At 42.3% G+C, this 13,745-nt stretch overlaps 2 protein-coding genes across 3 annotated transcripts; one reads left to right on the top strand and one right to left on the bottom strand.

Moving 5' to 3' along the window:
* Positions 1-421: 421 nt before the first annotated feature.
* zic4 (zic family member 4) lies at positions 422-7,608 on the bottom strand. 2 transcript variants are annotated; one of them, XM_051410579.1, is made up of 3 exons: positions 4,623-7,608; positions 3,888-4,514; positions 422-1,738 (listed from the first exon to the last, which is right to left on the bottom strand). In XM_051410579.1, the coding sequence occupies exons 1-3, from the start codon at positions 5,047-5,049 to the stop codon at positions 1,299-1,301; spliced, it is 1,494 nt and encodes a 497-aa protein (XP_051266539.1). In that variant the 5' UTR covers positions 5,050-7,608; the 3' UTR covers positions 422-1,298. The 2 variants fall into 2 exon arrangements, with proteins under 2 accessions (XP_051266539.1, XP_051266538.1); XM_051410578.1 differs by having other exon boundaries at positions 3,888-7,607.
* Positions 7,609-8,924: 1,316 nt separating this feature from the next.
* Positions 8,925-12,355, top strand: zic1 (zic family member 1 (odd-paired homolog, Drosophila)). The gene is made up of 3 exons (XM_051410584.1): positions 8,925-10,201; positions 10,673-10,836; positions 11,250-12,355. The coding sequence occupies exons 1-3, from the start codon at positions 9,241-9,243 to the stop codon at positions 11,445-11,447; spliced, it is 1,323 nt and encodes a 440-aa protein (XP_051266544.1). The 5' UTR covers positions 8,925-9,240; the 3' UTR covers positions 11,448-12,355.
* The last annotated feature ends 1,390 nt before the right edge of the window (positions 12,356-13,745 follow it).

The raw sequence follows: 13,745 nt of genomic DNA, 5'->3' as shown, positions 1-13,745 counted from the left end.
TCTTTGTACGAAACGCCCTTTGAAGTCTGGATCAGAATATTGTAGCCCTTCATCAAACTGCATCAGACCACAGTCTCAGCTGAGAAAGTAAGACTTTAACACAAGTGGAGCGCAATTTAAGTTTTTTTTTTTTTCCGAGAAACACTTAAGAAATAAAATCTTTAAATGTAATGTAAGGGACATTACATTTTATTTCTTTAAATTATAGCATCTGAAAAGTAGACATGGGTAGAGCTGTGTTATGACTGGAGCTTTCCTACAAGCGGTGTGTACAGGGAGCAACAGTTTTTTTATGGAAATGTTGTATTAAGACATAAAAAAGGAGAAATTTTTCAGATATTCCTCAGAAAAAAAAAGATACATTTTAAGATAATAGATCACCGGCTGGAAATTCCATATAGACCCGAATGGCTCAGCAAAGTTTTCACTTTAGTCATACAAGATTTATTCAAAATACTCACAAATTACAAGGCAATTCGGTACGCATTTTGAGTGCCGCTGGATTTCAGATATTCAAAAAGAAAAAAATATATATATTGACGACAATGATACAAAACCACAAAATGCCCACTTTGATAAAACATTTATAATTTCACGGTCGTATATCAAATACTGCAGGCTTATGAAACAGCTCGATTGTTGACCCTCTGCACAAATGGAAAGAAAAATGCTGTAAACATAAAATGTTTGTACAAATAACTGCAGTAATCGGTAAGAAACTGCTTTGAGACAGATCCTTACAAAACTATCAACATCAACACATCGAAACTTACAAAATTTACAAATGTACATTTATGCCCTAACTGAAACATGCACTTTGGTTCGATAATAGGCCTACAAAAAAATCCTTCAAGATCAGATTGAAAAATAAATAAAAACATATTGAAGTCAGAACTCGAATTTACAAAATAATTTTACACCAACATGCCTAGCCTACAATAAAGTACCACATCTTCTAACGGATTTACACGACTCTCTCCACAAGTGGAGCAGTGGGCCGTCAGGGCGTGTAGGCACTGAGCCAACCATTTTGAGTCGCTGAGGTTTGAAAATATATTCTTTTATTGTGCCTAGAAATTAGCACGTCTTTAAGGTTTGCACATTTTCCTTCCAATGTGGTTAAAACGCGTCTCTTGGCTCTGGGTGTCTGTTTGGTGGCTCATCCAAAAAAAAAAGGGGGGGGACCAGTGGGCCTTCACAGGCGTATAGGCACCAAAAGCCAAAACCATTTTTAATAGTTGAGCTTTTGGAAATGTTCTCTCACTTGTGACACCGCGTTTTGTTTGAGTCCAATTGGGTTAAAACGCGTCCCTCGGTTCTGGGTTTCTGTAAGGTGGCTCGTCTGTGGGGTCGGGTGTGGAGGGCCCGCTGGGCGGTGTCTGGGCGCCGCTGGCACCTGAACTGTGGCACACGTACCATTCACTTAAATTCGCGGGCTGGGAGGCTCCCACCGGCTCCGACAGCACCGATGAGCCTCCTGGCTCCCGGCCCAAGTCTGAGGAGGGGGAGACCAGGGACGGGGTGGATGACTCGTAGCCTGAGCTGGGCGGGGGGGACTTGCAGTGCACCTTCATGTGTTTCCTCAGGGAGCTGGGGTGTGTGTAGGACTTATCGCAGCCTCTCACTTTGCAGTTGTAGGGCTTATCGCTGGTGTGGACGTGGGAGTGCTTTTTCCGGTCACTGCTGTTGGCGAAGCGTCTGTCGCAGCCGTCAAACTCACATTTGAAGGGCTTCTCACCTGTTAACAGGAAGGGTGACACAATACAATATATATCAATGGATTCAAATAAAAAATCAGGTTATTTGTTTCATTATTTATTTATGTTAGGCACATCCTCCCAATTTTCTAGAAGACTGATAGTGAGATAAAACTCCAATCTTTAAATACACTAACAATGTGGGTAGCCATAGTATGGGCACAAATGGGCTTAGAATAAACTAAGCACCAAGTATCTGTGACTAAAAAAAAAAAAAAGGTTTTTATTTTTAAAGCTGGTACAATTACAGCCACTTTTATTAGCCATCTTCTTGTTATTTTCATATATATATATCTTTTTTTTCTGATTTAGATTATATATTTTTTTGTATTTACAGTAAACACACCTTTACCCCCCACTTGCACTTTTAAAAGTTTGCCTGTTTGGACAGCCCTGCCATGAGTCTCAGTCTGGTGTAAACAGGAGGGCTGAACCCCTACTGTCCTGGGTCTATACCTGGCGTCTGCATGCATCAAGGCATACGTCAAAACAGACAAGCTATGAGCACAGACATAGCAGGCCTAAAACCAACTGAAAAGCATGATAAATGAAAGTATCGCCACAGCCAGGCTTCACCTACTGTGTGCTAACGGCAGCCTGTCTGCTATTTGAAAATCCTGCAAAATGGTTATGGACTAGGTTCTAATTTTTGCGTCTTAATAACAAGTATTTCTACCTGATTATGACAAGGCAAAAAAAAAAAAAAAAAAAAAAGAGAGAAAAAAGACAATCTGAATAAATTACACGGAAATCATCCACTGCTGATTTTTCTTCTCCGATTAAAGCTTTTGAGAATATGTAATTGCCTCTGTCTAATTACACTTGCGGGTTGAATATCAATTTGACCTTCAGCTGTTGGGTTGAGAGAGCCAATCAAGGATATTAGTGTAGTACAAGAAACCGTCGAGGAACAGACCCCAGGGGCAGCCCCAGTCATAACCACACTTTCGGATAGGTTTTAAACATGATACCAAAGACCAGGCCCCTTGGGAGTCAACACACAGAAATAATTTAACAGATTTGTACTTAGGTAATGTGAGCAAATTATATGAATAATACATAGGGTGCAGAAACGGAGCAGAGGGGGGAGTGCCATGCAGCCATCGCTATAAAAAAAAGGAATGTAATCATTGTATTCATTTACAAGTCTGACTCGACATTTTGAGGCCTTTTTTTTTTTTTTTCTTCTTCTTCTCTCACTAGCTCCACAGCACGTCACTGGGCCACAGACGCAAGGAGTCGTATTGGGCTATTATATGTTTTTAAAGTGAAAATCAAGGAGCTGCATTGTGCACACGTCAGTCATTACAGACGCAGTCAGCCTCTGCCAACCTGTTGGTGAATTATTTTAGCCGCCTGCACTTGTCAACTTGTTGCTTTGGCCACAGGCTATCAAAGAGCTGGTCATTCCAATGGCATGCTTATTATTTCACCATGCATACATGTCACATCACTAAGAAATAAGGTTATTATAAGGCTTCAATACTCGACTGTAAAATAAAAACACTCCCTTCTGTGTAGCTTTAAATGTAATATTGCAATGACTCCAACCAGCTGTTATTATGAATATGAGTGCTATTAAAGAGAGCAGCAAGTGGCTGGAAAATAAAAATAAAAGCATCACCACCATATCATCATATCAGTGACACTGAACGTGAAGATGCACCTTTGCAACTTTGCCACAGCAGTCATGTCTGGCGTGCACTAAGCTACATGGACAAGATCTGACGTGGGCCTCAGTCTTTGTGCTGTGGTGTAAACAAGAGGTTGAACCGTCAAACGCCTGAGTGAGCTGTACCATAATCCCCAAACCATTTGTAAAAACTTGTACTGATGCAACTCCTGGCAAACAGGTGGCCCAGTAGCTGTTGCGTGCTGATGTGACAGCAGCACAGGCTGATTAATTGGCATGGCTCATCAGTGTATATTTTTAATGCGTAAAATCAAAGATATTTTAATTAAAGCTCATTAAAAATAAGCTGAAAATTATGCAAAACGTGACTTAACTAGTGTCTGGATAGTATGCAGAGCCGACATTTGATTTTCAACATGCGATCATTTGCTTTAACACATTATAGCGCATTTCCAACATTTCTGCATTTTCCTTTTTACGAATACATAGCCACTGACCTGTGTGCGTCCTTTTGTGAATCTTAAGATTCTCGGATCTTGCAAACACTTTCCCACAGCCTGGGAATGGGCATGGAAACGGTTTCTCCCCGGTGTGCACTCGAATGTGATTTACAAGTTTGTACTTGGCTTTAAATGGTTTGCCTTCCCTCGGACACTCTTCCCAAAAACATATATGGTTCGCCTGCTCTGGTCCTCCGACGTGCTCCACCGTCACATGCGTTACCAGTTCATGCATGGTGCTGTAAGTTTTAGAGCAAAGTTTCTTCGGCGAGTGCTCCGGCTCCAGCCACTTGCAAATCAGCTCTTGCTTTATCGGCTGCCTCATGTAGCGAAAAAAGGCACCGGCTCCGTGGTGGTGGTGGTGGTGAGCGCTAAGATTCATGTTCAGATTCAGACCACCGTAGCCATGCAAAGGCGAGGCGGAGAACGGATCAGCCCTGGAGCTTGCTACTTGACTCAAGTGATCAGACCTTACATACATTTCTCCAGGTAGTCCTAACCTTATTTGTCCATTCAACGCTTGGCCACCCGGTGATCCGCTAGAAGGCTGGTCGTGATGGAGTCCAGAGAAGAGGGTATGGTTCCCAGCGTCAGGGTGATGACCATAGTGTCCGGGATAGCTACCTGTTGTTGAGACAAACATTCCGTGGTGAGAGGCTGAACCAGCAGTCTGGTCAGTCAGTACTGGCATGGCTTGAGCTGTCAGATCTCTCCGGATGAGGAAATCCCTACCTGCGGATAAAGCCTGGGCCGTGTGAGACATAGAATAGGGGACCGATGTCGCCTGAACCGGGCCAAAAGCTCCCGTTTGACTGGAGACCACTTCACTGTGGCCTGCCATATGATGATTGTGGTGGTGGTGATGGTGGTGGGGATAATGATGGGCTGGGCTGATTTTGAGGGCCGCGGAGTGCCCCATGTGTTCTGGCCCGAATGGACTCGGCCCCAGGCGGGGTTCCGCAGTAATCTCCCCAGGGTGCGAGTGAGCCATTGAGTGTGGATGGCTGCTGAACCCCGGGAAGCCTGTCACGCTCTGAGGGGTATGGTGGTGATGATGGTGATGGTGGTGAGCCCCTGCCAAGTCAACTAATCTCAGCGCCGTGTTCCGTTTGGAAAACGTAGGGTCCATCACGGGGCTTCCCAATGCATCCACGCTCATTACTTCCTAATTTTAGAATAACTTGACAGCAGGCAAAATAATAATGATGATGACAAATATATTTTAATCGCAATGAAAAATAAAGAAAAAAGACTTTATAAAGTTAAGTCTATCTGCAGACTACATGGAATCCCATTCGGTTGAGAGGCAGCAGCAGGACGCTTTGATACTGAATAGAGATTCATGGTAGGCGCTGCAGCCCGTGGAGCTAAACAATCACCCTGCGCTCTAATTGGTCAGAGCTCGCTGATTGACGTCACCAGTGACAGTTTCCAACGTGAAGAAAAATGTCTTAGTGACAGCGAGCAGCCAGCACGCATGCGCAGTGCCTCAGGCAACGCTTGAGAAAAATAGTTGTTATGCAAAGGTTATTGTACAATAAAACTCCTAAAAAGTTGATCCAGATATACAGTCGTCTTTCTTTTGTCAAAGCGAACAAAGGCTGCGCGGCTATGAAAGACCAATTTCCCCACTTTGATTATGCAATTACAAAACAGACTGCCTCGCAAGAGTATGCATATTGTCCCTATAAAAGTTGTAAGGATCATAAATAATGCAGTGATATCTTCATTTTGCCTCGCAACGTGTGAAGGACAACTTTACGCACAAATTACGCACAACTTTACGCACGTAAAAGATCGGCGTGAGCGGAGACAAAACTTGTCAACTTAACCAAAGGAAAACTCCACGTGGGAGTTTAAAATAGTCCGGAGTACATACCATTATTATGCGCTAAGATAAATACCCATATTTACATATCCAGTCGTTAGCTCTTCAGCGCGCACTACAGTGCTGACTCCGCGCTCTGCTCGCTGGGATCGGTGTGTGTAGGAAGTGTGAATAGGGCGAGCTGCGGCCATTGTCCCGAGGAAAAAAAAATTTAATGGACGGGACCTGTTGTTATGATCCGGGGTAATTTTGCTTTAGACCCAGGACGGCAGCAGCTGAGGGTCACAGGAGGTAGTGCCGTTGCAGACTTAAGTTCAAAATAAAACGTGTGTGCACTGTAAGTATCGGTTACTACAATATTATCCTACAAAGTGTAGTACTTGAGCTTAGTGATTCCTTTATTCTTTTTGTTTGAGTGCTTAAATGAGAGATATTAGTTATTCTAATCCTAACAACATGCCATATAAATGATTTACCAGTCACTCATGGTTATTTTTTCCATGGACTTTGTCTTTTTAAACCAGGACTATTTATAAAATCCAATGTGTAGTCATTAAAATATCGAGTAATGTTTGGATTTTACTGTACACGGTTTACAGTCTGCAGTACGGTGGACATTGTTCGTCTCTGTAACAAACATGAATGGCCGAAATATTTTACTAATTTACTTGAATATCACAAATAGCAAATTTAGATTTTTTTTTTTTGTCTTGCCATAGTGATACTTATATAATTAACAGTTATTACTTTAACACATGTGACTTTATTGTTTCAAGTGTTTTGAGTTATATCTGGTGTGTTGCAACCAAAATTGTGTTACCGACCGCTGCAAATTTTGGGGGGGTTGTTTGGACTGAACACTTAATCTTTGCAGTTGGAGACAAAAAATAAATTACTGTGACCTTAAAGACGGTCACATAGAGTGGTGATCACTTAGATGTCAAACATGAAGTGTGTTAATGTGTTATTTAACTTCTACGGTGAAGTAATATGTGGGGGTTGTGGGACTACAGCCTGAATTTATTGTCACAGGCGGTCGTTAATATTTAACCATAAAATATTTAATCACGATCTTTAAATTTTCGTTGATAAAAAAATCAACTGGACATGATGTGAACTTGTGTTTTTGGAAGACTGAATATATGTTGTTTTCATATTTAAACCAAAGCAATTGCCTTGAATATGCTGAATAATAGGACACTTACTCACTTGGCTCATATTCTTATATGAGAAAAAATAAATACAACGTTATTCCTCTTGGTTATTTCTCTGAATTGACTTGTCAAAATCGTTGCTGACAGCGTCATATCCAGCACGTTAGAAATTGAGTCAATATTTTGAGACATGACGGATCCAAAAGATGTTTATTAAATGGCCTTTGCGCATGGGGTTCATGAGGCTCACAGCTGTAGCCTTCAGAGGCATCACCGCACCAGCGTAATGCAAAACTTTGAAGTGCTATTTCTGGTCCAAGTTGTGCATGCACTCACTCTTGAAGACAAGTAAGCAGGGGAGTTGTATGAGATCCCAAACAACAACAAAAAGAGCTGAATATCGCAGAGAGGTCTCATAAAACGCTGCTTTTGCTGCTTTGGCTAAGTGGCTTTCACTGTAAATCCTAAATAGCTCCTGGAAGCCATTTTATATTTTACAGTATGCTTCCAGCACATTAGGATCATGACACTAAACGGTTATTGGCCTTTTAATCAAGACGCATATTTTACGCATACAAGTTAAATATGTTAGAATCACTTTGAGACACATAAGTATCATAGACACTTTAAATACACTTGCAAAGTTATGTATAGTTCCAACAGCTCCTTTCTTGGAACACAATTTCCAATCTTGCCTCACTTGTTGCAAGTCTGAGTATATGAATTCCAGTCTTGACTTGTTCAATGATTTGCCTTTCTTACCGTTTTCCACCTGTTGAAAGATCCCTCCAAATTTTGCATGGCAGAGTAGTGGGCTACCTAAAACGTCGGATCAAGTTGTAGGTCTACTTGTTAAGTTGAGAACAACAAAACTTCCCCTCTTTCCTCGGTCTCCTAAGACTGACTTGGAGAATGCCTTGTAGAAACTAGCCTAGTTGCCAAGAAGATATTTTAATGGTTTGCATGGCACGTCTGTGCATGTGGCTTTGAACTCTAGCAGCCGGAGGTTCCTGCAGAGAGCGCCGCAAATCCCACTTGATAACTTCGACAACCCACAACGTTTTGCACACAGGCTATGCATCACTGGCCTGCAAGAAGAAGAAAAAAATGAGTAAGTTGCACAAGCACAGCCAAAGCGTGATGGATACATTAGGCATACTAGTGCATCCAAGTTAAATACTGGCCTATATATTCAAGGTAACCTTTATGAACGTGGGGTGCTGCTGGAGAGCACGATGATGTGGAAATCTAAAGCACAGATGTTCCACGGGTGTGAGCTCCAGCGGACGCAGAAACATTGTGTTCAAGGGAGACAGAGCTACAAAACACACAGAGTGCGCACAAGACAACACCAGGCAACAAAACAGTTATGTGGATTCCCTTCCTGAATGAAAGGGATAAGTTGATAATAACAGGCCTTTAAAGGGAGCGATGACAGTGGGTAGACTTCATATCAAACCTCAGGGTTTCCCAAGGGACTTCCTGAGAAAAGACGTAAAACTCTTGTCTGCATACCTGTACCTGACACGCATAATGAGGGTCCACCTTTGAAAGCTATAAGGATTTACTTCACCCTCCTGCCAGTCCATGGTAGTTGCAATAAAGAGAGAGAGATAGAGAGATAGAGAGATAGATAGTCGGGCTGATTAATTGCACAAAACGTCACCAATTACTACACTAAACGGTTTGCTTGGTAGTAATGTCCCCGTGTTAACAAAGACAGTCTGACACATTTTCTTTATTAACACCTTCTTTCAGTGCGTGGCTGCAGAACGTGCTCTGACTTTCTACGGGGGCCGGTTGTCTTGCGTTTCTCAACTTTTTGTTTTGCTGTTATTCAGCCTTTTAACCAAATTCACAGTCAGCAATCTCACAATATCTGGGATTGATGATGCAAAGAGGCCAATAGAAGTGTGGGCCCTGCACCGTGGATTGTTATTTGGTGAGTGGATGTTATTGGGGGGAAAGGGGCTCCGCCAATGAGCGCGCCGCTCCGGGGCCACATGACTACCCCCCTCCTCTCCCATTCATCAGGGCTGGACTGTGTTGTCTTTTCAATTCATTTATCTGCAGGAATGATTGCGACTATCAGTCTAGAGCTCACCGCCTGACTGAGGAGGTGAAAGTTGCGCCACAGGAAGATAAACCGCAAAAGACAATATTGCATGTATATACATGATTTTACGCGTGCATCGGATGAACGGTATAGGGGAATTCCTCGCGTCTTAAAAAGTAAACAGAAAATCGGTGGATTTGAGAGTTTGCTCAGTCGAGTGAGGTCCAAGAGATAGAGAGAGGGGGAGGAAGAATATCTGTGCGTGATTTTGTGATTTCTGCTCTCAGTCGTCTCGGCGAGTCTAGACTGAAGATGCTCTTGGACGCAGGACCGCAGTATCCCACCATAGGAGTCACTACTTTCGGCTCCTCACGGCATCACTCAACAGGCGAAGTCACAGAGAGAGAAGTGGCGTTGGGGATAAATCCGTTCGCGGATGGGATGGGCGCCTTCAAAATAAACCACAGCTCCCACGATATTGGCTCCGGACAAACGGCGTTTTCCTCCCAGGCGCCCGGCTACGCAGCAGCCGCCCTGGGACACCATCACCACCCGACCCACGTTGGCTCTTACTCCACGGCGGCTTTCAACTCCACCAGGGACTTTCTCTTCAGAAATCGGGGTTTCGGGGATGCCACCGGGGCGCAGCACAGTTTGTTCGCCTCCGGAAGTTTCGCAGGGCCACATGGACACTCAGATGCAGCGGGGCACCTGCTCTTCCCGGGGCTCCACGAGCAAGCGGCGAGCCATGCGTCTTCCAACGTGGTCAACAGCCAGATGCGGCTGGGCTTCTCGGGGGACATGTACGGACGGGCCGACCAGTACGGCCACGTTACGAGCCCGCGGTCCGACCACTACGCATCGACCCAGCTGCACGGCTACGGCCCCATGAACATGAATATGGCCGCACACCACGGAGCCGGGGCCTTCTTTCGATACATGAGGCAGCCGATCAAGCAAGAGCTCATCTGTAAGTGGGTCGAGCCGGAGCAGCTGACAAATCCCAAAAAGTCGTGCAACAAAACTTTTAGCACGATGCACGAGCTCGTGACCCATCTGACGGTGGAGCATGTGGGGGGACCGGAGCAGACCAACCACATCTGCTTCTGGGAGGAATGCGCCAGAGAAGGAAAGCCATTCAAAGCCAAATACAAACTTGTAAATCATATCAGAGTACACACCGGAGAAAAGCCCTTTCCGTGTCCGTTCCCCGGCTGTGGCAAAGTATTTGCTCGATCGGAAAATCTAAAAATTCACAAAAGGACTCACACGGGTAAGATCCGCACAGATTGAGCGCTTTTTACTGCCAAAATCCAATGCTGACAATGTCCCATCCAAAATATGCATGCGATCCGGCTTATTATTTATTAGGCAGCTGGAGTCTCCTTCACTGGCATGTGATTCAGTACAGTTGTCAACAGAAAATATTTCATTTGCTGCTTCTTCTTTTTTTTTTTTTTTTTTTAGAGTCTTGTTATTTTATGTTATTTGTGATACACATTTAAATTTAATTAAATGAATTAATTCACGAGTCTAAATGGGCTCACTCCAATTAATTCGCAGTGCAGTCTGTAAGTAAGTAGATTATAGTTTTGTCAAATTTATAAAAGTAAAAAAAGGAGCCCTTTTATTCTTCACCATTATTTTAAAAAATCTTGAAATAAAATATTGTATAATGTGGATTTTTTTTTTTTTGAAACCCAGTGTTAAACGTTGTGTGTGTTTTTATTTTGTCTTTATTTAGGTGAGAAGCCTTTTAAGTGTGAGTTTGAAGGCTGCGACAGGCGGTTTGCAAACAGCAGTGATCGCAAGAAACACATGCACGTCCACACGTCGGACAAGCCCTATCTCTGCAAAATGTGCGACAAGTCATACACACATCCCAGCTCCCTCCGAAAACACATGAAGGTAAAAACCCGATGCCTTGTATTTGCTTGTCTTAACAGAATTATAAAATGTTATAACTGTGAATTTTGCTCAAATGTGTTTGTGTAGTTTATCTAGTCTGGAAGTAAGATATAGACATATTTCTATTGTGTAATATTAGGGGAGGAGGTTACAGCATTTATTCCAGAAAATAGAGAAACATAAGTTAATTTGCTTTGACACTTTCTTTCTTTTCTTTTGACCGACAAATCAGATTAAGATCTTAATGGGAATAATAATGTTTTGGGTATGCTTTGTTTAAGAATTTTGCAGACAGATTAGGACTTTTAATTTGTTTTGATTAATTTCTTATGGCATGTATTTGTACGAGGGTACAAACAGCATGTGCAGGATGCTTTTTCAAAGAACGTTTCTTTTTTTCATTATTGTTGAAGGTCCACGAATCCACCAATCCGGGGCCGCAGCCATCTCCAGCGGCCAGTTCAGGGTACGAGTCCTCCACACCTCCCACCATAGTATCACCGTCCACAGAGAACCAGAGCAGCAGCTCCATATCACCAGCAGCCTCAGCAGTACACCACACAACCAGCCACAGCACGCTGTCGTCAAATTTCAATGAATGGTACGTGTAAATATTTTTGAAAAAAAAGAAAAGCGAAAAAAAGACTGCAGATTTAAAAAGAAAAAGACTGCTTGGAATCAAAGACTTTATAAAGTCAGCCAGTGAAACATGGACTGAGAAAACACGGGAGGCCCCAAACGATCAATTAAAGGCTGTCTTAATGTCAATGAAAGCGAATGCATGGACAAAAAGGAGGCGAGGACAGCCACCGAGTTAAACTTTTTTCCCCTCAAATATTTCTTTGAGTCTTTATTTTTACTGAGAGACTTTCTCAAAAGAGATCTCAAAAACGCATGCTATCTGCGGGCCTGAATTTTTGTACATAAGGATTTCACCAAGTTGGAAAAAATGTAATATTTTATTTTGTAAATAGTTCTATCACAGTTTAAGGGAATTTGTGAAAATGTGGTCCCTAGATATATGGAAAAATGAGATGGTTTTAAGAATATTGCGATGAATAGACTTCATTGAAAAGAATGTTATAGTTGTGAACCAAATGTGAATTATTCAGTATTACTACAGTCTACACGTCGACCTAACCGACTCTTAGTATTAATGTGCTTTTGTAGCCTATTCAGTGCAACATTTTCGTCCAAGGTCCAGTTTGAGTAGCACAGTATCATTGTTGTTATTTAATGTCATGTCGATAAATCGTGTAGTGAAAGCCTGAAATTCCGTGTCAATCTGTTTATGTACGTGATAAATATAAAATCTCTGTCAATTGCTTTGTCTGAAAGGAAGTATTATTACATGTAAGTAGCTCAATTTTCCATATTTATCCGCATGTAAAGGACCGGTAACATGTTAGAAATGATCGGTATTTATGGAGAAATGCGCTCGTATGTAAAATTTAGTTTACAAAAAATGTTTGGATACATTTCGTACTATATTAAAGGATTAAAAAATACAATAATGCAATGCGTTGGAGGTTATTGGTTTCATTGGTGTTTGAGGGTGATCTCAACATGGGTGCTGTGTGAAACTAATGGGTTCTTTATAGGCTGCATAAAAAATACAATCATTTGCTGCAGACTAAAGCAGAGGTGTGTGTGTGTGTGTGTGTGTGTGTGTGTGTGTGTGTGTGTGTGTGTGTGTTTTCTAGCACACTATTGCATTTAGCACGGTTTCAATGAAAGGATTTGTGCATGTTTAGCTGCACAAATAATTTTAACTCTTTACTGTGTGTGCATGCTTTTGCAGTGTGTGTGTGTGTGTGTGTGTGTGTGTGTGTGTGTGTGTGTCAGAGGCAACAGCTCATTTAAAGCTAAAGGTTATGTTCCAAACGCACTGTCACAACTTCCCTGTGAGTCAATAATAAGCAAATTCACTCTCTCCCCTTCTGCATCTTCTGTTTATCCAAAATTAACATCCAACACTTTGCCCTGCAGTAATGTGCAAATTAAATCGATTAATCACGGCGGTTGTTCCTCGGTGTAAACCGGAATAGTTTGCGTTACTTAATTGTTCGAGAATCTAATTTTCAAATCTAATTTATTTCCTTTCCTGCGTTTGTCGGATTTCATAGATTTAAAAGGGAGAACCGAGGAGTCAATGTGGCCCCCTCATTGTTCCTGGCTGCAGCTTGCTTGACCGCCCCATTAGGCAGAGATCACATCAGCAGCCGCCAGTGATCATGGTTAACACTGCCAGTGTGCACGGAGCCACGATCTGTCAGTCTGCAGCTCTGTCAAAAACAGCTCCACACACCCGAAAAGAAGCAAATAGCAATTTTAAACCTTATAAAGAATCTACACACACACACACACACACACACACACACACACACAGCAGCAGCAGCAGCACCAGCAGCAGTGGAGGTGTGTGTGTGCGCGTGCGTGTGTGCGCGCGTCTTTATCAGCCTAAAATAAGGAGAGAGAAAAAAAAAAAACATCCACGACTCCCACCATCTTTAGATGATTTGTTGAAATGTATTGAAATGTATTCATATTTTCTTTTCACGGACTATTAAATTTGGAGATAAATGAAGGATGGTAATAAAATGACTTTTTCGACTCTATTTAACACTATCTATCTGGGTTTCCAGTGCTGATGCCTCGCTGCTATAAAGAAGACGCACCCCGCGCCGTGTGAATGCGTCTGAGAAAAGTCACTTTGCAGCTTTTATAGAAAAATGTTCACATGTAAGTGGAAATATAAATAGTTTAAAGTGGATGTGTTAAAACTCAGCTCTGTGTAGTTTCTAGGCTGGCGGGATATTCCACACGTGCGCCAAATTTAAATATAAAACTGATGCCAGTGTGACAAATGTAGAGATAGACTTTAAAATACAGCCTAAAAAAACAAAACA

This window comes from Dicentrarchus labrax, unplaced genomic scaffold (genome assembly GCF_905237075.1).
Source record: "Dicentrarchus labrax unplaced genomic scaffold, dlabrax2021, whole genome shotgun sequence".
NCBI lineage: Eukaryota > Metazoa > Chordata > Actinopteri > Moronidae > Dicentrarchus > Dicentrarchus labrax.
Note: the sequence above shows the minus strand (reverse complement) of the source record. Positions and strands in the feature narration are given on the sequence as shown.

Coding starts and splice junctions, on each gene's coding strand:
- zic4 (XM_051410578.1), bottom strand. CDS start 5,049: ATGAGCGTGGATGCATTGGGAAGCCCCGTGATGGACCCTACGTTTTCC. Junction 1,739..3,887: donor TCACAAAAGGACGCACACAG/GTCAGTGGCTAT, acceptor TCCTGTTAACAG/GTGAGAAGCCCTTCAAATGT.
- zic1 (XM_051410584.1), top strand. CDS start 9,241: ATGCTCTTGGACGCAGGACCGCAGTATCCCACCATAGGAGTCACTACT. Junction 10,202..10,672: donor TCACAAAAGGACTCACACGG/GTAAGATCCGCA, acceptor GTCTTTATTTAG/GTGAGAAGCCTTTTAAGTGT. Junction 10,837..11,249: donor CCCTCCGAAAACACATGAAG/GTAAAAACCCGA, acceptor TTATTGTTGAAG/GTCCACGAATCCACCAATCC.